General features: G+C 39.4%; 1 protein-coding gene and 1 long non-coding RNA gene across 3 annotated transcripts in view; one reads left to right on the top strand and one right to left on the bottom strand.

The window, feature by feature from the left end:
- LANCL1 (LanC like glutathione S-transferase 1) overlaps positions 1-3,939 on the bottom strand; it is a 36,609-nt gene extending 32,670 nt beyond the window's left edge. The window contains exons 1-3 of one of the 2 annotated variants that reach the window (XM_017666698.3): positions 3,888-3,939; positions 3,484-3,580; positions 2-119 (exon numbers count right to left, since the gene is read on the bottom strand). In XM_017666698.3, the coding sequence (XP_017522187.1) occupies positions 2-119; positions 3,484-3,564 (199 nt within the window). In that variant the 5' untranslated portion in view covers positions 3,565-3,580; positions 3,888-3,939. Of the gene's footprint in view, position 1; positions 120-3,483; positions 3,581-3,785 lie in introns of both variants that reach the window. The other variant, XM_017666697.3, reaches the window with a different exon arrangement.
- Positions 3,940-10,662: 6,723 nt separating this feature from the next.
- On the top strand, positions 10,663-23,794 carry LOC140844746 (uncharacterized). Its single transcript, XR_012123238.1, has 3 exons — positions 10,663-10,906; positions 21,266-21,386; positions 23,475-23,794. It is a non-coding gene; the product is annotated as an uncharacterized lncRNA (long non-coding RNA).
- Positions 23,795-24,054: the final 260 nt, after the last annotated feature.

Raw genomic sequence — 24,054 nt, 5'->3', positions numbered from 1 at the left:
CCTGCCCAGCCAGTGTAAGCAGTGCTATCCCGTGGGTCTGCCGACTTTAGACCTCTCTCCATTTGCTGAAGAAGCTCTCGAATCTTATTGTTCAAGCGCTGTGAGAACTCTGGAGTCAGCTGTAGATATTAAAGGGAAAATAAATATCAAAAAATTTGGGCCCCCTGCCTTCCTGGACTACAGGCTATCAAAAATAGGATGCTGCCTTATTTCCACTGGGGCCACGTTTTTTCTGCCTGGGAGAACTGGACAACTATTTTATTCCAAAACAACAACAAAAAATTGACAAAACATAGAAGTACTACTATGTTTTCCTACTCAAGGCAGGGAATATTTTTGCTGTAACTTCAATATTTTACACAAAATTTTTAAATACTGAAATAGACCACCAATGGTAAACTGGCTCACAGTAATTTCCACCTAATGGGGATCATTTATTATTTGAATCAATAACTTTATAATAGAAGTCATTTTATTAAGTCAAGCACACATCAGATGTTTGTTGCCCTCAAGCCACTGGACTTTGAATATTCAAGCAAAGAGCAATGTTAATTTCCTAAAGAAATACTCTAGTTGTTTTAGATATTTAAAAATGATATTTATAAAAATCCATTTTTAACAAATAGTTAACTATTTTTTAAAAACTGAAGAAGCAGCCTAAGAAAAACAAAATAAATTCACAGATATCAGGAGTCTCGAGCAAAGTGCAAAGAATATCAGACCTAGTATTAAAACGACATGCCTGGCACAGTGACTGGCAGAGTAAGGGCTTCATAAATACTGCTCCACAAATGAGCCTGACTACATCCATATCTGCTAGTAGCTGAGTGATCATGCTCAACTCATGGCTTCTTTATGCTTCACTTATCTCTGTAAAGTCAGGATAATAACACCCACCCCATCAATTTCATTAGGTACTTTGTGAGGATCAAACGAGACCACGTGTCTTAGGCTTCTGCATTCAGGGATGTAGATGTTGACATTTTTGCAATTTTAAGCAATCCAAGGATCTATCACAAGTAAAATTTGGATATGAATTGAAAGCACACTAAACCTGGGGCTATGGGGTTAGGAATATCCATATGAAGGCCCAGAGATGCTGGTCAAACTGCGGGGCTCATGTAATCATTATGCCATGATTATACCAGGTCTATAAATCTTGATAGAAGAGTGCATCTATATGAGAACATGTCATCTTCTGTTCATAGATCTGTTCATAGATCATAATGGCAAATGAGAAATATTCTGAAAGTTCTGTATACACTGAAACATGAAATATCTTAAGACGTCATTTTAATGTATTCTTCAGTAATTTTAGCAATCTGCTGTGATTGCCAGACTTGGATTTCATAAGGCAGTAAAATTTCAAAACAATGTTGGGGAATGTTACAAGAGGTACAAACATTTTATTTCAGCATGTAAGGATTGTAAAAACAAACTTAACTACTACCTGTTAGCATCACCATCTCATTTTTCAAAAAGGGAATCTTAACACTGAAAAAAGTAACAAGGCAGTATCGGAATTATTTTAAGAGATACTAAGTTTTACTTCTGAAGAGCAGCTTTGGTAAGGAAAGTCAGATGGATTATTTATTCTGAAGCACCACAATGATCCTTTATTTCACACTCTGAAGAAATCACATTGATGGACCCATTATTTAATGATTTCTACCAAGAGGTTAAGATTTCAACAAGTCTTGAAAATACATTTAGTAAGATAAAATATACTTCAATATTAATATAAAAGGTCTATAAATCTTGAAAGAAGAGTGCATCTACATGAGAACATGTCATCTTCTGTTCATAGATCATGCATAATTTATCATCTTGCCTGGCCTTACTTTAAGAGACCAAGAATAATGAGAATGCCTCAGCCTTAGGAAGGGAAGTTACTTTCTATTTGGCACAGAACTGCATTTAATAAAGGTGACCTGCCTGAGAATATTGATTGCTTGTGGCCTACCTGAGAATATTGATTGCTTCTGGCAGACCACAAAATTATTCAAACTCCAGCAATCTGAAGTCTCTAAAAGCCCTTTTTTTCCGCCAGAAAACAGACCAGTTCCTTATTGAAATGTTTGTGATAACAAATTGAGGACAGATCTCCAGGGTCTGAACCTTGGTGTTCAACATTAAACAGTTTTAGAACTGGTATGCAAGTTTCTTTCTGGAATCTGTCCAAAAACCATGTGTTATGCAATAAATTACATGATTATTTTTGGACCACAGTTTAAATATACGAGTACGTTTTTTCTCCTTTAGAAAAGGAGTTGAAGTTCTGTAAATGCTTTTAATTTATAAACAGCTTAAATAGTAAGCTACGTTTATTGAAGGCGTCTGTCATTTGATACATCCTCAAGTGTTCAATTTTCCAAGTTAACATGAAGCAGCATGTCTTCCTCCAACATGACAGGACAAATATTCCAGCTTCAGCATGTGCAGAGCTAGGCAGAATGCAGGTCCAGACGGACAAAAGGAAGCCTATGACGTCAAGAAAACTGTAAGAAGCTTTGTGTGGGCAATTCAATTTTGGTCTTAAAAGAATCACAGACTTTAGCTCCGTAAACACTTCTGTACTCTTCTATCCTATAATTCTCCATCTCTTTCATCCCTCTTACCTGCATTACTGACTCAAGTCAGTCTATAATGACAAGTGTTTTGAGAACCAACAGAGCCGCATAAAGATAACTTGGCAGATATGAAATCTTTAAGGCCACTGTATTACATGTGAAATGCTTTTCGTATGAGTGACAAGTTTACAAGAAATAAACTGGTAAAATTAAAAAAAAATGTGTGAACTTAGAGATCACCCTTCCAGCCTAACTCACGATTTCTCCACTAGGTATTCTTAGGAAGAACTGTGCTCCCCTTAACAATTAGGTCCTTAAAAGAGGCAGGAGAAAACACAGACCTCTGGGATCTCACATCCAGTTTCTCTTTTGTATCCTGCCTTGTGAGATGCTAGCCAGTTTAATTTACTAGTTTTTCCAGCTGTGGGGATGTCCTGAGAAGAGTGGCAACGGTAAAAAGAATTGCAGACCTATGTTCTGAATTTCTCCTAGCATTTTCACTTAAAGATGTCTTGCCACACATTCCAGGTTTGTCTCACCATGATCCTGCCCATACTTGTCTGTAAACATGAAGTAATAACACAGCACACGTGAAATACCTTCAGGACTCCTCACCTCTCTTTGAAAAGTAAGCCAAAATTGAAAATGCAAAATTACACGGTAAATTGCAGACCTGCCAATTTTTATAATTTAATGACAGAGGTTATTTCAATTAACAATGACTCCGTATAGAAATTTAACATATTAGAACTTAACTGTATGTTTTAACATGTATTTTACATATCTAAAATATATTCTCTATATTTATCCTCAAATTATTTATTTTTTAAAAGGGGATGCTTATCCTTTTCAGGCAAAACTAAGCTGCTTTACGATGGGGGTAAGGATGCAGGCAAATATATCCCGAACTCACCCTCCCTGCAGAATCAAAGTAGGCTTCGGCCAGGGATTTGTTATAATCGGCATAAGGATTCGGAAAGGCCCTTTGAGCCATGACGCCGGAAGCGAGCCTGCAGAACAGGGGAAAAAGAGAATCTAGGTTGAGATGGGGGACTCGGCTGCGTAGCGAGGGCGGTGCCCCGCGCCGGGGAAACACCCTTTCAGCTCCTGGGCCACTGCGCAGTCTCGACGGTCCGAGTGGACCCCGGGCCCACGCCGGCCCGGCCGCTAGGGCGCGGCACCTCCGCGAAAGGGCTGCCAGCGCCCCAAACCCACCGCGATGAAAGGGCTCCGTTTTGCACCCCACGCTCCCACTCCCACGATTTGAAGCAACAGCGGGCCTAGGTAACTGAAGCCCAGCGGGTCCCGGCCTCTCACCCCGCAGGCTGGGACCGTCAGAGAAGCGACGCCCTCGCAGCTTACTTCCTGCCAGCTTCACCAATCAGAACCTTCGCCATTCTGGAAGCCCGCCTCCTTTTCCCTGTGTTAAAGAGACCGGAGCGAGATTTAATTCCTGTGTAGCTGGAGTGGGGGTGTATCTTAGAAGAAAATGAATGTGCCCAATATTTCCTACCTGTTTTCTCTTTTAATTCTTTTAGTTAAAAAGAACTGATCCAAGTGCAGATGATTTATAAGAATTAGAAACTTTTTATCTGAAAAAGAAAAACGACTGCTTAGAGATCTGACAGTATTCATATAACTGAACTGAATAAAATTCGAAAGGATGATGTCTCTGCAGAGACCTTCCAACATTTTACTTATTTCTTAAAAAAACAAAGAGAAATAAACCACCACTACCACCGTTAGCAACGACAAAAAGCAGGCTAGCCTGAAGAACAGGGGAAAGATATCCTTAGGAGATAATGAATGATAATCTAACTTTAAAGCCTATGCGAGAGGTGAGTGCCTAAGGGACAAAGTATCAAATGCAATTGATAAAATTTTGGGGAAAATACATGCAAACACAAATCATAGCTCTTAAGAACTTTAATCTGCTCCTTAGCCTAAATTGGACTGTAGTACTGTATGCCTGAATCCATAAAAAAAAAGAAAAAGTAACGAAGTCCAACAGAGCAGGACATCCACAATATTCAATTTCAGTGTTTAACAGTTTCCATTATCTGAAAAATTTTCCGTTCTTTAAAATGTACACCCCACGTGGTACACTAGGCCCATTCCCTTGCTCAGAGAATTTTGGAGTTCGGTTAAAGTCAGAAAGAGTTTTTCCTTGTTTCAATGAAGGACCCCTAGCCCTAAGCTTCCAATTAATTAAACTCAATCTCCACCCACCTCCACCTTGGTCCAAGCTTGTGCCTCTGTAGCCGCCCTCCCAAAGTCTACCTCTGACCCCCTTCTGGCTCAGTGTGCTCTTTTTGACTGTTGCCCTCCTAGGACATTTGTTATCTCCTTTGCTGCCCCATTCATGAAGATTTAGAAAAGACCCTCAGTGAATCTTATATTGAATACCCTTCCTATTTTAGGGTATCCAGTTAAAGACTGGGTGTGTGGAAGAGCAGCTCGAAAGAGAAAAGCAAGAGCAGTGAGAGGCATTTTAACAATTATTTTTCTTTCATTATTAAGGGAATACTATCAGTTTATCCTACTCACAGTCATATGAATAATTAAAATCGGTGTGCTATTTAAGCAGACTCATGACTGCTAGAGGAAACGAGACATCCCAAGACAGTAGCTCCTGCCTGAGCAAAAATGAAGGAAGAGTGGAAGGGAAAGATGTGAAAGAATAAAGGAGTATCTGGTCAGCTTTAAGAGGGCAGCCTCCCAAAGACCAAAGAAGTAAAAGGACAATGTAGTGAGATAGTGTAGGAGTCCTCAGTCTCAGCACTGTAGACATTTTGGAAGAGATGCTTCTTTGTGGTGGTGGGATGCTGTCCTGTTCAGTGGAGTGTGTGTAGCAACATCCCTGGCCCCTGCTCACTAACCGCCAGTAGCACCCAGTCTCCCAAGTGGTGACAACCAAAAGTGTTTCCAGACATTGCCAAGTGTCAAATGTCCCCAGGACGAGGGGGGAACAAATTTCCCCAGGTTGAGAATCACTGAAACAGTGTAACCAAAAACTGTTTAATAAGATCAGACTGTTTTACTCCAGTGTCCTCATTACACATATGGCTTGTTAGAATAATGTGCTGAAAGGAATTCAGGAGGAACTGAGAAAAAATTTTTCCCTTAATTCCCACCTCCCATCCATTCCTTTCCTTCAGAAGGCAAGTACCATACGTTTGATTTAAGTATCCTTTGGAAAATATGTCATTCGTTGTGCAGGTACATGTTTTTAATAAGTGAAATAGTGCTATAAATACTCAGCAACCTATGTTTTAGATGTGTTGCTCTATGCACAGTTGGTTGTTTTAGATAAATGTATATTCAGGTACATGTTCTTCTAAGGATCTGGATGTGAGCATTTGTGAGATATGTACAGTAGTCCCCCGTAAGCCTCCGTTTCATTTTCCGCAGTTTCAATTATGCAAGGTCGACTTGGTCTGGAAGCCGAGTCTCCTGGCGAATCAGCTGAACATCAATAGCAGCCTAACTCTACATTACAATATCTATGTCATTCACCTCAGTTTATCGTGCACACTGGCATTTTATTATCTCATGTCATCACAAGAGGAAGGGTGAGTACAGTACAATAAGATATTTAGTTAAAGACAGAGAGGGAGACAGAGAGACCACATTCACATTAACTTTTATTACAGTATATTGTTATAATTAAAGTAAAATTCTATTATAATTGTTAATCACTGTGTCTAATTTATAAATCAAACTTTATCGTATGTATGCACATAAAGAGAAAAGCACAGTATGTATAGGGGATGGTATTATCCACAGTTTCAGGCAACCACTGAGTCTGGAACCATATCTTCCTAGGATAAAGGGTGACTATTGTACCTGGAAGTGGGTTGCTGGATCACAGAAAATCCTCACACTTAATTTTTCAGTACTGGTAAGATTATTTTCTGGAATTACTGGACGAGTTTATATTCCCTAAAATGGTATTTAATAGTTTCTGTCATTCCCACATCCTCTCCAACCCTTGATAATATTATCTAGTGTTCTAATTCTTGAAATTCTAATGAAAAATATTGTTGATGGTTAAACTTTTAAGTATTTTTGTCGTTAGCAGTGTTGAACTGTTCTTCATGTACTTGTTAGACATCTGTCCTTTCCCTAAGATTTTCCTGAGATTTACCCTTTATCCATTTTTCTGTTGGCTATTGGATTATTTTCTTGCTGATTTGCCATGTTTTTTGTTTTGTTTTGTTTTTTGGTATGGAGGGATATTCTAGATATTTGAATTTAGTTGTTACAGATTATTTTCTCTAGTCTGTTAACTTTTTCTAGGGAATCCTTCATTGCACCACAATTCTTCATTTGATAAAGTTAAACCCATCAACTTTGACATTGTGATTTGAGGATTTAGCTTCAATATTTTATTTTATTAGCTTTTTACTTTTTGTGTTTATATCTTTGACCTATCAGGAGCACACTTTTGAATATATCATAAGGCTGGATCCAAATTTATTTGCAGGAGGATATAGAATTATTTTGGATGTTCAGATATAATCAAAGCATGAATAAGTCCTCTTTGTTAGTCACAAAAAACAAAGATTTGAACTACTGAAAAATGATATAGAGCTCATTTCTTCTGTTTGTTTTCTTAGAGAAGCAACCCAACAAATTTCTCCTTGGTTCTGGCTCAAAAGAAAAATGCTTGACAGTGACATACCTGTATTAGTTCTAGGGTTCCTGTAACCAAGTTCCACAAGCCTGGGGGGCTTAAATTACAGAAATTTATTGTCTCACAGTTCTGGAGGTTGGAAATCAAGATAAAGGTTCCAGGAGGGTTGATGTCTCCTGAAGCCTCTCTCCTTCGCTTGAATATGGCTGTCTTCTCCTTGTGTCTTCACACGATCTTCTCTGTGTGTGTGTCTATGTCTTAATCTCCTCATATAGGGACACCTATATTGAATTGAAGCCCACCTGAATTTCATCTTTATTACCTCCTTGAAGAACCTCTATCTACAAATATAGCCACATGCAGAGGTACTGGGAGACTTCAACATATGCTTTTTGGGATAGGACATATACTAGTATCTATACTTCCACCTATGGCTACAGTGGCTGAATACATTGGTGATTAGTGCAAGTTTGTTGATGATTTTTCAAGGAACATTCCAATTTCGATAAATTTAGGGTATTTTTGAACATATTATAATGTTCCTTCTCTTAATTTGTGGATCTGTTTTCTGCGAACTCTCAGGAAACAATCATTGTATTAATTCCTTTAAAACAGAACACTTCTAGAAATCTGAGAAGGTTTATATTAAATGGAGAAAACAGTTATCATCCTAGGGCTCTTTTGTTCTAAGACCTTAGTTTAAAAATGTTATAATGTATATTAGGGTGAAAGCTAAGTTACAGTTACAAAGAAGCTCAAAAGCATAATTGTTGGAATAAATAGAACTTAATTTTTCTCTTACTTTAGGTTAGTTTGCTCCAATGTGGCTATTCAGGAGCACAGATTTGTTTTATCTTGTTTTTCCTTCCCCTAGTGTGTTATTGTCAGTGGCAGGATTCATGCTGGTCATAGGAATGTCTGTATTTCAGCCTGGGGGAAGGTCAAGGCAGCAGAAGGGTGTACATCTGCCTTCAGCTCCAGGCCAGGAAGTGGAATCCATCACTTCCCATGTTATTTCTCTCCTGAGAATTCAGTCACATGGCCACCTCTTGTGCCCTGTAGGCTGTGAAATGAAATCTGAGCTGCAGTGAGCCCAATTACAAAGAAAGAAGGGGAGGATTGACTTTGGTGGACAGTGGTCTCCAATGCATAATGGAAGTTCTAGAAACAGATACTATGCATTTCCTATAAAAGGGGCAATATGACTAAGTTTCTGTGGTGTTCCCTTTGCTTCTGATATTCCTAGCAACTACACCTTATCTGTTTCCTCCTACATATTCCCTTGAATTTTCTTGGTAGCTAGGTCATTGACCTACTATCATAGCAGATAGATGATAAGACTCCATATTCTTTCTTTTTTACTTTTAGAAAACTCACCCCTTCTCAGAACAAAACAAAACTTAACACACACACAAAATCGCACAAGTGGCTGTTACTTTTTTTTCACTTTTCTCCTAAGTATAACATCTTTTGTGGAGAGTATCCTATTTCCTTTCCAGCTCAAAGAAGCGTAATGCAAGAGTAATCTAAGCTTGAGTTTAAAATCACCAGGCTGTTGGTTTAACATCCAGCTGAGACTGTGTAATACTAAAGCAATTTTCTATTTCATTTGTAGAACAGAATTCATGGATTGACAGCAACTATTGCCAGTGGAGGAAACAAGAACATAAACAAACGTATACTATGCTCACTGTAGTACACTTTTCATTTCCTAGAGATAGTATTTCCTATGGTGCTGGCAACATTTCCTGCCTCCTTTGTCAGGACTGTTATTAGTGTCCTGACAGATTCCTTTCTCTAAATGTACCTGCTGGGTGAGAGCTGCTATCATGTGCAACACAGGTGTGCTGGGGTTTTCTTGGGAGATTAAAGACTGTGAGTACAGAAAGTTGGTAGAAAAAAATGTGTAAACACTTAAACTGTCTTCCCCTCTCTGCACTTAATACTTGGGATCTTGGTCAACAGTGTAGTCCATGTCTTTACAAGCACAGTGAAAGAGAGCCTTTCACCTTTATTGTTGAAAGTCTATACCTATATTGTGTTGTTAAAATTATGCAGGTCCCATTTCTCTATATGCTCAAAATGCATAATGAAGTACACATAGCAAGTGTCCCTTACCAAAACAGCCTTCTCCCAATAATGATCCATTAATCAGGGGGGTTACATGTTCTTCCATCCCCACTCAACCATAAAAAACTCACTTATGGAATGAGATAATGTAGTTGCAAAGCCCTGTAAAAAAATATTTTGCAGTGTTTTTTATTTTTTTGGCATATCTGGCAGCCCTTCTTCCTGGCAGGGGAAGGTAACCAACAGAGAGATACTCTGGTACATATAGTCCCTCTTTTAAGCTTCAGAATTGCCTCACAGCAGGTACTTTTCAATCACTTAAAAAAGAAATTTCAAAATTTTCCAACTTGCCTGGTAGCCATGTTATCTGTACTTTATTTTTCCTTTCTACTTGTCAAAAGATGTGAAAGTTCAAATGTAGAGGTGACTGTGTGAGTAGATTAACTTATAAAAAGGGCTGGGAGAAGCCACTACTTCAGGGCGATATGAATTTAGCAGTGTAACTTAACAGACCTAGAAGGAAACTTCAAGGATTCAGTCGGTTCACCCTGCTAGTACCATGTAGGGTCATCTGGAACTGACCATGTTCCTGGTCACCAGTGGCTGCTGTTCAGAGGAAAGGGGTGGCAGGGACCAGAGCTGTAGCTGAGGAAGGAGCTGGCTCCTTTGCTACTGTCACACCACCTGGGTTCATCCCCAAAGCCTGGGTCCACAGCTCCTGTTGGAGTTGGTTGAGAAAGTGAGGATCCAATTCTCAAGCTTAATTTTGTTCCCCCTGAGGGACAGTCCTTGGAGTGTAGGAAATTATACAAAACTTTGTGCGCAGGTAACCTCAAGTTCTGGGGTAGTAATTTGGTATCACCTTGGGAGTTTCTTAAAAATATGGATTTTCAGACTTCACTACCAGGTTTTGATTCAGGAGGTTTGGCTGGAATCTGCATTTTTAATAAACAAGTTCTCTATAGGATTCCCTTGGGACTGAAGTTTGAAAAAATAGTGCTGAATTAGAGAGAGAGAGGGAAATCCTGAATACAAAAGCTGTGGTGCTAAATGGTTAACAAGTAAACTGAAATTCTGTGAATTATCATAACCTGCATTTTATAATTGACACATGATAACCCCTAAAGTATTTCCCAGGGTACTGTTAAAAAACAAATCAAAAAGAAAGGGAAGGAAATGTCTGTTTCCCCTGACCTAATACAACCTGTTCTTACAGGTAGCTATCTCACCTGAGATCCTTCTAGACTAGGAGCATTCATGACTTCTTTTGGCAGTCAATTAGGGTTTTTAACATCCTCCTATTTCCAGGAGTTCTTTCTTATATCTAACCTAAATATCTCCCAACCAGAAGCTTAAACATGTTTTGAACAAGGTGGAGAACAACTAGTCAGGACAAGCCTTTAAGTTTTAAAACTAACTTGATTCTCTTTAGGCAGAATAATTCCATTTGACACTTTTCCATTGTAGGGCCTAACTTAGGGCCCCTTAATCAAGCCCCACACCATCAGGCCAGGTGTCAGGCAGAGCAGCGTGGAGGGGCCCAGGAGGTTTGCTCTCCCTCCATGTGGAAAGGTTCATAAACCTTCTGGAGCATCTGGTGGTGTTGGCAGGACTACAAAAGGCCAAGAAGGTGAGACTGGTTCTTGGCCCCTTCCTAATAACATCTCCTGTTTACAGGGACTTTATTGTGTGCCAGGCACTTGAGTTATTTCCTTTGATCCTTGGGAATATTTCATGAGTAGCCACTATCAATATCCCACTTTTACAGGTGAGGAAACTGACTGACAAATTAAGTCACTTTTCCAGAGCCACTGCCGAGCGAGTGATGACCCCAGACCTTCTGACTGGAGAGCCGATACGCTGAACCGCACATTTTCTCTTTTCCTCCCAGCCCCCTGCTGACATTAGGGCTCTGGTGCTGCCCCTACCTGGACCCTCTCAAAACCTCTACCTTCTGTTATGAATTCCTGATTTATTCTTCCTGCCCCAACCTGTATTTCTCCTCCTGTGAATATTTGAATAGAGTTCAAATAAGCTGATGCAGATGCATGTGATAGGAGACAAATCTTTTATATTTGTTTGCAAAAGTCACATTTCCTCTGTTTCCATGTCTTTTGTTTATATGCAAGTTTGGTCCTACCTGGATTTGTAAAGGTTGGGCCTCTAAAATGCCTTCAAATTAATATGTTCTCTGATTCATCTGTTGGTTCTTTTGTTCATCCATTCACTAATTTATTCTTCAAAAGAGGCATCTCAAGTTGATGTTTATGGAGCATCTATTGTGTTCTAGGCTTGGGAAACACAAAAACAAAAGGTGTGATTTTTTTATCTAAAGTATTTCACAGTCTAGTAAGAAGATGAATGAGTAAACAGGTGATTACAATGTTTATAAATATTCTGCTGTAAGGTGGGTAGGAAACTGTGGAACTCATAGCAGGGGCACTTAACCCAACCTGGGCAGGTAGGTGAGTTTCCCGGCAGGGAAGTTTCCCAGAAGGTGATATCTGAGCTGAGGAAGGAAGTATAGTAATGACCTAAGTAAAGACAAGCAGGGGGTGACTATTCTGAACTAGAATTACTGCATTTTCTAGGCTTTATCTAAATAGGATTATATTGTATGTACTTGCCTTTTTTCACTCAGCATTATTATTTTGAGATTTATCTGTATTGCATTGATCAATATCCTTTTTATTCCGTTTTTAAAAATATTTTGTGTATATACCACTATTCGGTTCTCTGTTTACCTCTTGATGGATATTTGGGTTATTTCCAGTTATTGGCTTTATTACAAATAAAGATGCTGGTAATATGCACAAGTCTTTGTATGGTTATAGGCTTTCATTTCTACTGGGTGAATATCTAAGAGTGGAATGGCTGGGTAGTATGTTGAGTATATGTTTAACTTTAAGAAACTAATGAACTGTTTACCAAAATGGTTGAATCATTTCACATCACCACTAGCAGTGTATGAGAGGTCCAGTTTCCCCACATCCTCACTCATATTTGGTATGTTCAGTCCTTTTAATCTGAGACAGCCTAGTAGATTTGTAGTAGTATCTCACTGTGGTTTTCCCTAGTTACTAACACTGTTGAACAGTTTTTCTTATGCTTATTTGCAAACCATATATCTTTCTTTGGTATTGTGTCTTGTTCAAATTCTATGTCTCTTTTTTTATTAGGGTGTTTGTTCTCTTAACAGCTTTGAGAGTTCTTTATATATTCTGAACACAAATCCTTCATCAGATATGTGATTTGTAAATGTTTTCTTCTGGGCTGTGGCTCGTCTTTGATTTTTTCTTAACACTGTCTTTGAAGAACATCTAATGACTCTTCATTTTGGGGACAACAAATGCCCACACCCTGGCTTCAGTCTGAGACCCCTCTGAATATCGAGAGTCCCCACAGGATGGGCACCCTCTTATATCCAGAGTCCCCATGGGATGGGCACCCACCTCTTCTGCAAATGCACTGTGGTCTGCTTCTCCCACTGCTCAGTCTGCCTCCCCACCTCCTCACGGCTCTCATTCCAGCATGTCCCTCTGAGTCAGTTTCTAAGATCCAAACCTAGAGCAGGACCCATGACTGATTTTGCTTACTTTAAATCCTTACTCTCTGAATGAATCCTACTCTACCTATACACACAAAATGTACATTGAAGCACATCTTTGTCTCTAGTTACAATTTCTGGAAATGAAGTCCATCTCAAGAATATTGTTAACTTTCTGTCCTCTCATTTCCTTAAAGAATCCATACATTCCTTTCTCAGAGGATCCAGTGAACAGCTTGTCCCTCTGCTTGCTTTTCATGTGGCTCTAGCTGTAGTGTCTCCATCCTCCGACCCAGTCTCTACCCTGCTAGCTTATTGTTACCTCCCTCCTCTTTGCTGGCCATTTAGATATTAAGTAGGGGGATCTGCACTCTGGTGTCTTACAGCTGGCTTGTACAAATGACAGATGGACTGTGATACATAACAATTCAATTTGAGTCACCTGAATTTTGTGGCAGTTATACAGGGGAGTGGCTCACACAACTGTTTTATGGGGTAGAGCACAGACTGGGGTTGTCTGAACCTGTATTTTCCCAACACTTTACGTAAGACAGAAAATTGCACTAAGGAACAAAGAATGAAGAGGCTGGTGGAAATTATACTAATATTGCACCAAGGCACCTATTGGCACCAGCATTTGAATGACTTGCCCTCTTTGTGTTTAAGCCTCCCTCCCCAAACACTTTTTTGAAGCGAAGTCGATTTCCCTCTTTTAGTTTTCTTTTCCCCACAGTTTGTCTTTCCTCATTCAAGTGTTTGGATAGTAAATTTACCTTCACAAGTGTTTGTGCTCCCAGCTATACATATCAATTTGTAAAAACCTAAATGAAGAACAGTTTAGCATCAGTGAAATGTCAGGAAAATGCCCAGAAGGCACCAATGCAATACTGGAGCTTCAAATTTTGAGACTGGAATTAGGCCACTAAATCAGTTTTCCTGCCTATGTCAGAGACCATAGGGATATGTCCTAGTTCTTTATAAAAAAGGCATCTGTACCTTAACTCAGTGTAACTCACTGGTCTGTGTGGGGACCTGTGGGAGACCTTTGGATTTGAAACTAATTGAATCTGCATTCAAATGGCCTTTTCCTTTCTTTATTAAATATCTGATTTACTCAACATCCTTTTTCCTTGGCTCGCTTCATTATTCTTTTTTAGCCACACAAATTGGTTAGTTTCCAAGGTTAAGAGAGAAGAAAGAAAAAGAGAAGTAAAAATGGGAACTGAATCACACTGTTTGTTAGATCATGGGTATAGCTCTCTCCTCCACGCTGGAGGAAAGGACGCACCTCCTTGGGGTGGGGGAGAGGTGAGGCAGTTGTCAATACAGAGCATTAATATAATGTGTCTAATGCCATAGTTGAAGCAAAAAACATCCTCTCTACTTGAAAAGTGAGGAAGGATGACAGCATATGCTGGGCCAGTTATTATCATTCAGACACATACCATAAAAACCCAGCCCCTGATTGCAGGTTGAGTTTGCTCATGACCATGTTTCTTTTCCAGGGCTTGACAGATTGTCGTTTTCTAACCATGTCCTTATTAGCATGCTGCCTGCCCCCTCTCCCTACTCCGGCACACCTGCTGTGATAGTGATCGTTTTGTAGGTAGCAATACCTTCAGAGATTAAGGGCACATTGTGAGCAGATAGAAACCAGTGGATTTATCAGTGATTGTACACATTCCTGTCATCTTTTGGACAATAACAGAAAGATCTCTCTTGGGAAATTCATGTTCTCCTTTGGGAATTGGGGGTTAAGAAAGTATTTACAACTGTGCCTAAATCCCCTTTCCCACTCCCCCATCCATTTAAAAAAAATTCATAATGCATTTCATAGCCAGAAAAATGGTAAAAGATTAATTTTTTAGATTCTATAAAAAAAGTGAAACACTTTTTTCCAAGTGGATTTACTGAGATTATACCTAGCAAATCTAAGAGAAGTCTTACTGGACTGCAGATTCAGACTTTTCATGTATGTCCCTCTAATCCTTACACATCTGGGAAGAGTTAAAGTTGCAGTAGCCTATTAAGGATTAATGTAATTTGTTCATTGGAGAGTTTAGGAGAAAAATTACTTATTTTAAACCTTGAAAAATTATTTGGTCTACACTAAAACTCATAGATGGTGGAAAAGCTTGTTTCTCAGGCCTGGATCAGTGCAAGCAGCCCGGCAGAAGGAAACGTTTAGTTTGACTGAACTTTTAAGACTAAAAAATACGTAGCCTAGTGCTTAAAGGGAAAGGGATCCTATCTTCTCTTTCCCAACTGATAATCTTTGCAGCTCAGGTTAATTTGACTTGAGGCATGCTCAACCGTTGCTGACTTTGTTTTGAATTTCTGGCTACAGAACTTTCCAGAAGACAGACCAGATCTCACGTTGGGGGCAATATAGGCTGCTGTGTGTTGGCACTGGTTCACTCCCTGACACATCTCAGGCATGATGTAATTACATTTCTACCTTATGTGTGAGTAGGAGAGATGTTTCCCTTCTCTGACACATTTATCTGCTGGCACTTGGACATTTCCAATTTGGAAAACATAGGAGTAAGTAAATAAATGTTAGGCAAGGACCAACCAAAGACATGGAAATCTACTCGAAGCTATATACACAGTCTTGGTTCAGTTGGAGAGTGATTCAACTGTTAACATTCTTTGTATTATGTTATCAGCATATAAGAAATGTCGGCATTGTTCTGCTGCTCAGAACACCATTTAGGAAAACAAGAGCCGGGGCCTATTGTTGGTAGTAATGATCTTGAAGACTGTGGGGGCATATTTATGTTTATAGACTTAACTCTGACCCAGAAACTGTCCCCAGCATATATTATAATTGTGCAAATAATCCCTCTTTTCCTCTCTGGCACAGCTGACGTGAGTTCTCTATGTGCATTTTGTGACCTTAGTAGATTAATCTCAACATTGGTTGTATGAAAGAATTTTGCATCTAATACATGCATATGGCTTTAATAAATAAATTGAGTTATGTCCTAAGTGACTATAAAAGCGTTTTAATTGTAGAGTTGGAAATTTAAAAATGATGCACGTTAACATCTAAATTTACCCACTGCAACTGGAACTCCTGTTCTGCATTGTTAAATGCATTGTGTCTGTAGAGGGAGGATCCCAGGGTACTTAGGGAAGGTGGTAGGGATATGGGGAAGGGCATTTATTGCCCTAATTAATGGTGACAGGTCATAACAAAAGTGAGAAGAGAGGCTCTCTTCTCTCAATGATGAGTCATGGCTATAATTAACAAAAGCTAATTTCCCATGGAAAATGGAAAGTGGGTTTGTTCAATTTTTGTACTGTTGAACACTCACCTAAAATTTGGGCCACTCAGTACACACATACACAATGAACTTGTCAGTCTATTAATGTAATTCTTGAAAAGCTCGGTTTATACTCCTCCTGGGTGTATATAAACTAAGAATATCACTCACAGATTCCCTCATTTGGGAGTCCAGTTCTGTTTCTACCTCAGAAGTCTCTTGTCTCAGGGAAATCCCGTAACACTCTGTGGTCCCCGGATTGCTCACCTGTAAGATGCAAAATACTGTGGGAGCAAAGCTGGAAAATCGCCTTGAGGGCAGGGATGTTCTGGACTGGGACACTTTATACTGGTTTCCAGGGAGCTAATTTCTGGAGGCCATTAGTCGGTTTCTAAAGAAATTCTTCTGACTTAAAGGTTTGAATTGTGTATTGGTAAGAACTGTTTGAATAATTGGCTTGAATGAGTTTAATTGGTTATAAGTGTTTTGTTACTGCCTGTGCCTGAGTTCTTGCAGGAATGGTTTAAATGTTGGATGTATTTGAATGGCACAGGTTGTACAAGTGTGCATTCTGTATCTGTGGTTTTGTTTCATTCTCCCTGGTGCTCTGAGTGTCCTGTGATGATGGGAGGTTACCATTTTGTCACCACCATGAAAGCACCAGATGTTCACCAGTTCCCCTAGAAAGAGATGCAGGATGGGCTGCAGTGGACCTGTCAGCACTGGGGAGTTGCAAGTGCCTCTCTCCTAAGCAGGATCTGCTGCCAGTTAGGACCAGCCTTCCCTGAAGCCCGTCACCCTGAGTAGTCACGGCATTCCACCCTCTCAGTTCTTCCTCCTCACCTAAGCAGGGGCTTCAGTGGAGATTTACAGGTGATAGGAACAAAGCTGGAGAGGATGCAGCTGAGCCATTGGCAGCAACCGGCACGTGGAGAGTCGCTGGTAACCAAGAGCCTGGTGCCAGGGCCAAAGCCAACTCAGTTGATACGAATTTAGCTTGAGGCCAACCCAGTATACCAATTTGACAAGTGTTAGGCTTAACTATTCCTCCAGAGTTCTTTTTCTGTGCCATACCGTTTTATGATCACACAACAATTGGGAAGTCTCAAAATATGTTATAAGCAATAACAGTATTTGATGGGTAGAGAAACTGCAGATGCAGTTTTGTAGTTTAATGACCTGCAGCTTTATGCTTTTTACATATGGAGGAGTTCCAAAAGGTTAAGTTAATTGCTGTAGTCCTCTAGCAAGTCACCATAGAAGTCAGAAATCAGGTAGCTCCTATGAATGGGTAGTGGACAGTTTCTTTTCTGTTTTAAGAAACACAAGCAAAAGCAGTTCATATCACTGAAGTTTGGTCATCTGTGGAAAATCACTTTTAATGTGTTATTTGGAATGAAGCACAGAGGATGTCTGCCTTCCTTATTCTACCATGAAGCCCAGAGGGCCCCCTGATAGCAAAGAGTCTAGTGGAGCATGTTTTGTTTCTTGCCTGTCTTGCTGATAGGAATTTTAGGATTACATACTTAGGATACGTAGTATGAGAACACACATATCTAATCATCAATAACTACAGTGACAGGAGAAGCTTCTCTCTTTCAGGGGTTCTTAAACTTTTTTGTGTTGTGACTGCTTTAGCAGTCTGGTGAAGCCTGTCACTTCTCAGAATAAAGGTTTAAATGCACAATATAAAATACAAATAATTCAAAGAAAACACATTACTTTGAAATACAGTTATAAAAATGGTTTAAAAATTATGACAAAGCAGTACGTGTTGCTTCTTATTTACACATGAAATAACAGAATCTAATGGCTGGCCTAACAATCATCATAAGTCCAAAATAATGACATATATAGTATTTCAATATATTTGCAAAAACTGCGATGCACAATAAAAATATCAGCAAATTCTGTCTGTGACAGAGTTATAGGTGCTGCTGATTCTCCTGTGGTTTGGCACCTGCATTTATATATTTTTTCTATCCCATTCACCATCCTTTCTGGATAATCTTCCTCCAAGTCAGGTGCTCAGTGCTTCTGAGTGATATAAACTGTTGCACTAGGTGTAATCTTTAGTGACAATGCTGTAGCCTTTACATGGATATATTGTGTATATTTACATGTAGTCTACAGGGAGATGGCACTATTTAATCCAAAGGAATCCAGTACCATTGATGGATTTTGGGGTTCTTTGCACCTGGGTAGATGGGTAAAGGGGTACTTTTGGTTGGTAGTGATAACTTTTAGTCATCTTGTGGTTGAGTTTCTTTTGCCTATTCTTACGCCAGTTGTAGGTTTTATTTGGCAAACAGGGGAGCATTTTTTATTTTTCAGTCTGCTCTTGGTTCTACTTGTGCTGGTGGTGACATTTCCCTAGGGGCAGGCAAACACTCCTTCAAGCTGAACATCTCATTTGCAGCGCTGTCATTTGAGGTGATCGTCCTTTGTAGTTTGTATAGGAATGATTTCATTCATATGAGTGAACAGACTGGTTAATAAAGCTGTCTGAAGTTGTAACCCGGCTCACAAGCCATTTCAGGGACATCCATCATGGTGTCATGATGCTGTACGCTGAACTACCGATAGTATATTAGATTATAAGCACCTTGAAAACCAGGGTTAATCCTCACCCAAACCAGGCCCTTACCAACACAAAGTAGAGAGGTGAGCTTTATTTCTAGGCTTTAAGAGGAAAAGATGGTTAAGTATATGTTGCTGTCATGCAGCACAAAGAAAATATTTCTGCTATGACAATAAATTGATGCCATAAAAAGAACTAAAATCAGTTTTTGTGCTATTTTATTCTACATGTATTTTCTTTATTCCTAACTTCTCTAACGGCAAAAGGGCTTTGTCATCTTGAGAGAAAGGATCACATAAATGCAAACACACTTTTAAAGAGTTGACACTCTATGAGCTTCAGGTAGAGGGATTCTTTCAAATCTGTTGTTTTAATTATGTTCCCAAGCTCTCCTCCTTTTTTGTAGTGAGCTTGGGTTTTTTTATGCTTCACTGCAGTATGCACTGAGATTTGTTTTGAAGTCATATAAGAAGGGAAAATAAAGAAGACAGTGGGGAAGGGTACTCTTTTGCTGGACCTCTACTAGGTTTAACCATCAGAGTACACATGGAACACACCAATGATGCTTGATAGTATAAAGCAATGGCTTTCAGCCCTGGCCACATGTAGAATAACTTGGGAAATTTTTTAAACACACCAATTAAATCCAAACCTCTGGGGGTAGGGCTCTGTCTTTGGTATGTTTTAAAGGCACTCCAGGTGATTCTAATGTGCAGCCAGTGTTGAGAATCGTTGTTGGTAAAATGGATGTGAAAACCAGTCCATGAACTCAGATGGGCAAGAAACAGAACTCAAATTATGTTTTTTATTCCTGATCTCAATTTTGGCATTAACCTCATTCTTTCTTAGGGTTTGTTTAACCTTATAGTTCAAAGTTCTAACATAGTGTAAAATGTGGGGGATCAGAGGAACTTCTCTATTTGTAGATCATCTGTTCACTGAGGTTACTATTGAGTGTCTATAATCCCATTAGAATGGCACTTTGGGTCTAAGGGTGTGACATGCTTGGAGCACTGGCATCTTTCTGTGGTGTGTGTCTCCCTGGTACTGGGATTAGGGCTAAGGGGGCACCACAAAACTCAGTATCATGTAAATAATATTTTAATGCAAAATTCAAAAATTCTAAATTAATGCAAAAATTCCATGATGAACAATACATCATAATTTTAAAGAAAGGCAGGATCTGTACACTTTCCATCACCAGCCCCTCTCCTTCTCTCCTTGTGGGAAATACAGCCTCTGTAACAACACTGCAATTTCTTCCTTCCTGTTCCTTCTAGTTGAGGAAAATCACATTTAATCCAAGAAAAATCCTTTTGCCTTCATGTTTGCATATTTGGCTTGCATATTTAATCTATTCAGGGGTATTTTCTCTCATCCCTGTGCCCAACATGGGCTTAGGCTTTTGGAAGCAAAATATATGAAGAAAAATGTTTAGCAGGCAACTTTCAAGTTTTTTTTTTCAATTTGCCACACCTCTCTGTCACTGAGCACAGAATTTACTACTTGAGGTATGTGTGTGTGTGTGTGTGTGTGTGTGTGTATGGTATATGTATATGTGTGTGAGTGTATATGTATAGGAAGGAATAGCGTACCTAAACTCTCCTTCCTTCTTTTCCTTCCTCTTTCTTTCTTCGTTCTTCCTTTCTCTCTCTCTCTTTCTCTCTCTCTCTCTCTCTTTTTCTTTTCTCTCTTCTAAATAAGGGCAAATTGGTGGGGAACACAAAACATTTTTATTATTTCTCCAGAACTCAGATCCTTGTCATTATCAAAATGCCCTATCTCCTACCCCAAGTATTATTTTTGAGAATGGCTTATATAGGTTCCTATAAAAAAAAGTTCAACTCAGCAGTACATCTCCAATGCACCAGAAGTATCCATGGTATCTGCTGCCCCTTAGGTGCTATGATTTGCACTAGAGAACGCTCAATGTTCCTACTCCAGATTTTGCTGTTTGAGGAATTCAAAAAGACTGTGCATTGCTGTCTCCAGAGCCCTTTGTAGCGACAAGTCCTCCTTCTATCTCTCAGAAGAGCTTCATGGTCTAGGAAGAGCAAATAGCTTGTAATCAATATTTTCTACCTCTGTATTTTGGGTTTTCTTAAATACAACCTTCCTCTTCTTCTGGCCACACATAAGAGCCACATAGGAATTCACACAGGCAAGTCGAGTCCTCTCAAAATGCCCCTGGACAGGAGTGTCTGAACATCAGCAGTTCATCTGTCTTGGCTTTAGGCTTTATTCCTCTTCTCTCACACTCAGCAAATGCCTCACTCTATCTCAGGATGTATCCAGAATCCTTTCAAGTTTTCACCAGCTCTCCTGTCACCACCTTGGTCCTAATCAGCATGATCTTCCTTCTGGATAACTTTAGGCCTTCCAAACTGATTGTGGGCAGGAAATGCTAATGCTTATTTATATGCGTACTCTTCCTTTTTCTTTGGCATACTGCTTGTTTGCATTTCCCATACGTGTGACAACCAGGTGGAGCTGTTTGACTGGTTCTCACCATGGGAAGAAGGGACAAGCCTCTTTCCTCAGGTGGAAGAGTGTGTGCCCTGCTCACAGTCTTGCTTTTCCCTCTTTTTCCAGATGAATGGAGAAAAGAATCCTGAGGACTTGGGGGAGAGCAGGGACACAAGATGGCAAAGACCTGGTGCCCTGAATCACTGCATGGATCAGAATCATCACATCGACCTGCACTGGACTTCATGTAAGTAAGAAATACAATTATTGGCCACCCCATTTAATATTTAACTCCTATTTTTCCTCTCTGCTTTATTTTCTTCATAACACTTATCACTATCTAATACTATGTGTTATTGATGTACTTTATTCTCTATCAAAGAAACTAATCTTATTCTAAACACCTAGTCTGCTTTTTATCAAATAGGGAATGGGAACCCTGTGGTTATTCATACCCCTGCTTTTTTAATCATCTCTAATAAGCTCAGCAGAACTTGTGAAAGATCTCATTAAGGAACTGTGTACTAACTCTTCTGATTTTGTCTTACTGTTTTATCTTCATTACTTTTCACTAAGATTTAAAAGAAAAAAACATATACTGTTTTATATCTACTTTGGTCCCAATTTTTTTTTTTTTAGGTAAAGCAAGTTTTAGATGAAGATTTTATGTATATATCTCCTAATGCCAGCACAATTTGTGCACATAGATATTTTTGAAAAGAAGTATAATAAATGTAATCAAAACATTTAATAAACCCCACATTCTATTTATGTTGGGAGGCTTATAGTATTTTTTTATAAAAGCATCTTTTCAAATGAATGTAATATTGATTTATGTCAGTGTAGGTTGCTTTAGTCTGAACATTTTGGGGTGTATTCAGGACAGGGGAGGGAAAAAATAGAATAAAGCAAATCTACTTTAAAAGGAAGTCATAGTTTCCATATGGATGGTGCTTCTCGTCTCCCCCTTGTTCCAAGTCTTAGTCTGGTGACTTTCATCTTGATCTAAGGAGATCTACAAATTGTGGGAGGGCCTCTGTTCTCATCTCTATTCATCCAGCAGCTGAATGGAGGAAGGGTAACTCATTCCTTATATGAGGGGTTGGGTTAGCTCAGTGGTTCTCAAGGTTCGATTCAGCTTAAGTGACCTGAAAATTTTTTAAAAATACTGATTCCTTGGGCCCTCTTCCTAGAAATTCTCATTCATTTTATTTAAACAAAATGAATTGTTTTATTTAAAAAAGTATTTTTTATTGCAACTGGGGCATGGGGCCCAAGTACTAATATATTTTTAAGAAGCTTTGCACGTGGTTTTCTGTGCAGCCAAAGTCAAGACTATCTATCTCGTTAAGGTCTCTCCTGGCATTGACATTCTGCCACTGGATGGATAATTTAGGTCTTTCTAACTGTAGAAGACCGTTAGAAGCTGTAGTATTGCGTGGATACCGCTTGAAGGTTATATTACATGCTGCCACTAGATGACGCAGGTAATTCTTGCGATGCAGGAGATTCTAGTTGGGGTTTTTGCTTTCCCTGCGCAATATACTTGAGACACCTAGTTTAGGAAGCCTTGTGGGGACATGACACTTTAGTTCCCTTCCCTGAGCTAGAGGCCCAGAAGGTGCACCTGTTCTGCTTGACAACTTGGTAGAGACTCATTAAATAAACGTTCTACCGTCTGAAGGGAGAAAGTGAACCCCTGCCTAAATACCAGCTCACATTTTTATTATTTCCAGCAGGTGTGCACTCCTTTCCTCTTCTCTGTATTTATGTCTCTCTTTTTTTCTGTTGGTGGCCTCTCTTTTCCTTTCTTTCTCCCTTTTCCTTGGTTTCTACCTCTAACCACTATTTATAAGCTGGTCATAATAACTAATGCCTTAAATTTTATTTTGATAACTTTGTGGTCGATAAAAATTTCAGGACTCTCCAAATGATTCAGACACAGTATTCTTAGAAGGGCGAACATATTCAGGTTACACCGAGAAGAAAATTCGTATTCAGGGGATTTCTTTTGTAACAGCTGCGGCAGCACGAGCCAAATCCAGGAAGAAAGAAAGACGTTTCTGTGCCCTATCAGGGAAGAACAGTCAAACTCCTCTCCTTTTACAACACGATTCGGCTGAGGGCCAGAGCGCTGGAAGTACATATAAGTAGGGGTTTTACACAATAATAGGGTGTGCTTCTCTGCTGCTTTTCATTTGGGAGATCTCAAAGCGCACGCGCTGCTTTTTTCTGTGTAGATGCCTCTTTTCCCTGGGCTGTCAAAACAGGAAGATGTGTTGTGATTTTTTTTTTAACCCAAAGAGAGTGCATTCCTTCCCTGGCTTTGTTCCAGCCCAGCTGCTCATCCTTCAGGGAGATGTTGGTGCCAGGACATACCTCTGTGCTTTCTTCTTCCCTGAGTGACATACACTGATGGGTCACTGCCTGTAACAGCCGAGCAGAGCGTGGTGTGTGTCCACCCGTGAAGATCCCTGGTTGTTTACTCTTGTCTTGTTACCATCTGGCAGCAGCATCAGATACCAATCTTCATTAAAAACAAAACAAGCAACCAACCAAAAAAAATAAAAACACTCCGAAACAATGCAAAAAATTTTAAAAAATCAAGGAAAAGTCTCTCTTTAAATTAATAGTTAACATTTATTGAGTGCTTACTGTATAACAGGTCCTATTTTAAACCCTTGTCTTATAACCTATTATTTAATCCTCCTGACAATGTCATGACCCAGGTTCTATTACTATACCCATTTTACAGATGAGGAAACTGAGTAAAAGCAGGAGTAAGAAAAATGCTCAGTGCCATACAGCTAACAAGTACCTGAGTCAAGCTCTGGGCCTGCAGTCTGACACTAGACACTATGAGCTCTTAACCCTACATCCAGATTGTAAAGGGTCACATATTGGAGTCCCACATA

This window comes from Manis javanica, chromosome 12 (genome assembly GCF_040802235.1).
Source record: "Manis javanica isolate MJ-LG chromosome 12, MJ_LKY, whole genome shotgun sequence".
In the NCBI taxonomy this organism is placed as follows: domain Eukaryota; kingdom Metazoa; phylum Chordata; class Mammalia; order Pholidota; family Manidae; genus Manis; species Manis javanica.
This window is presented reverse-complemented; position numbering and strand designations above follow the sequence as displayed.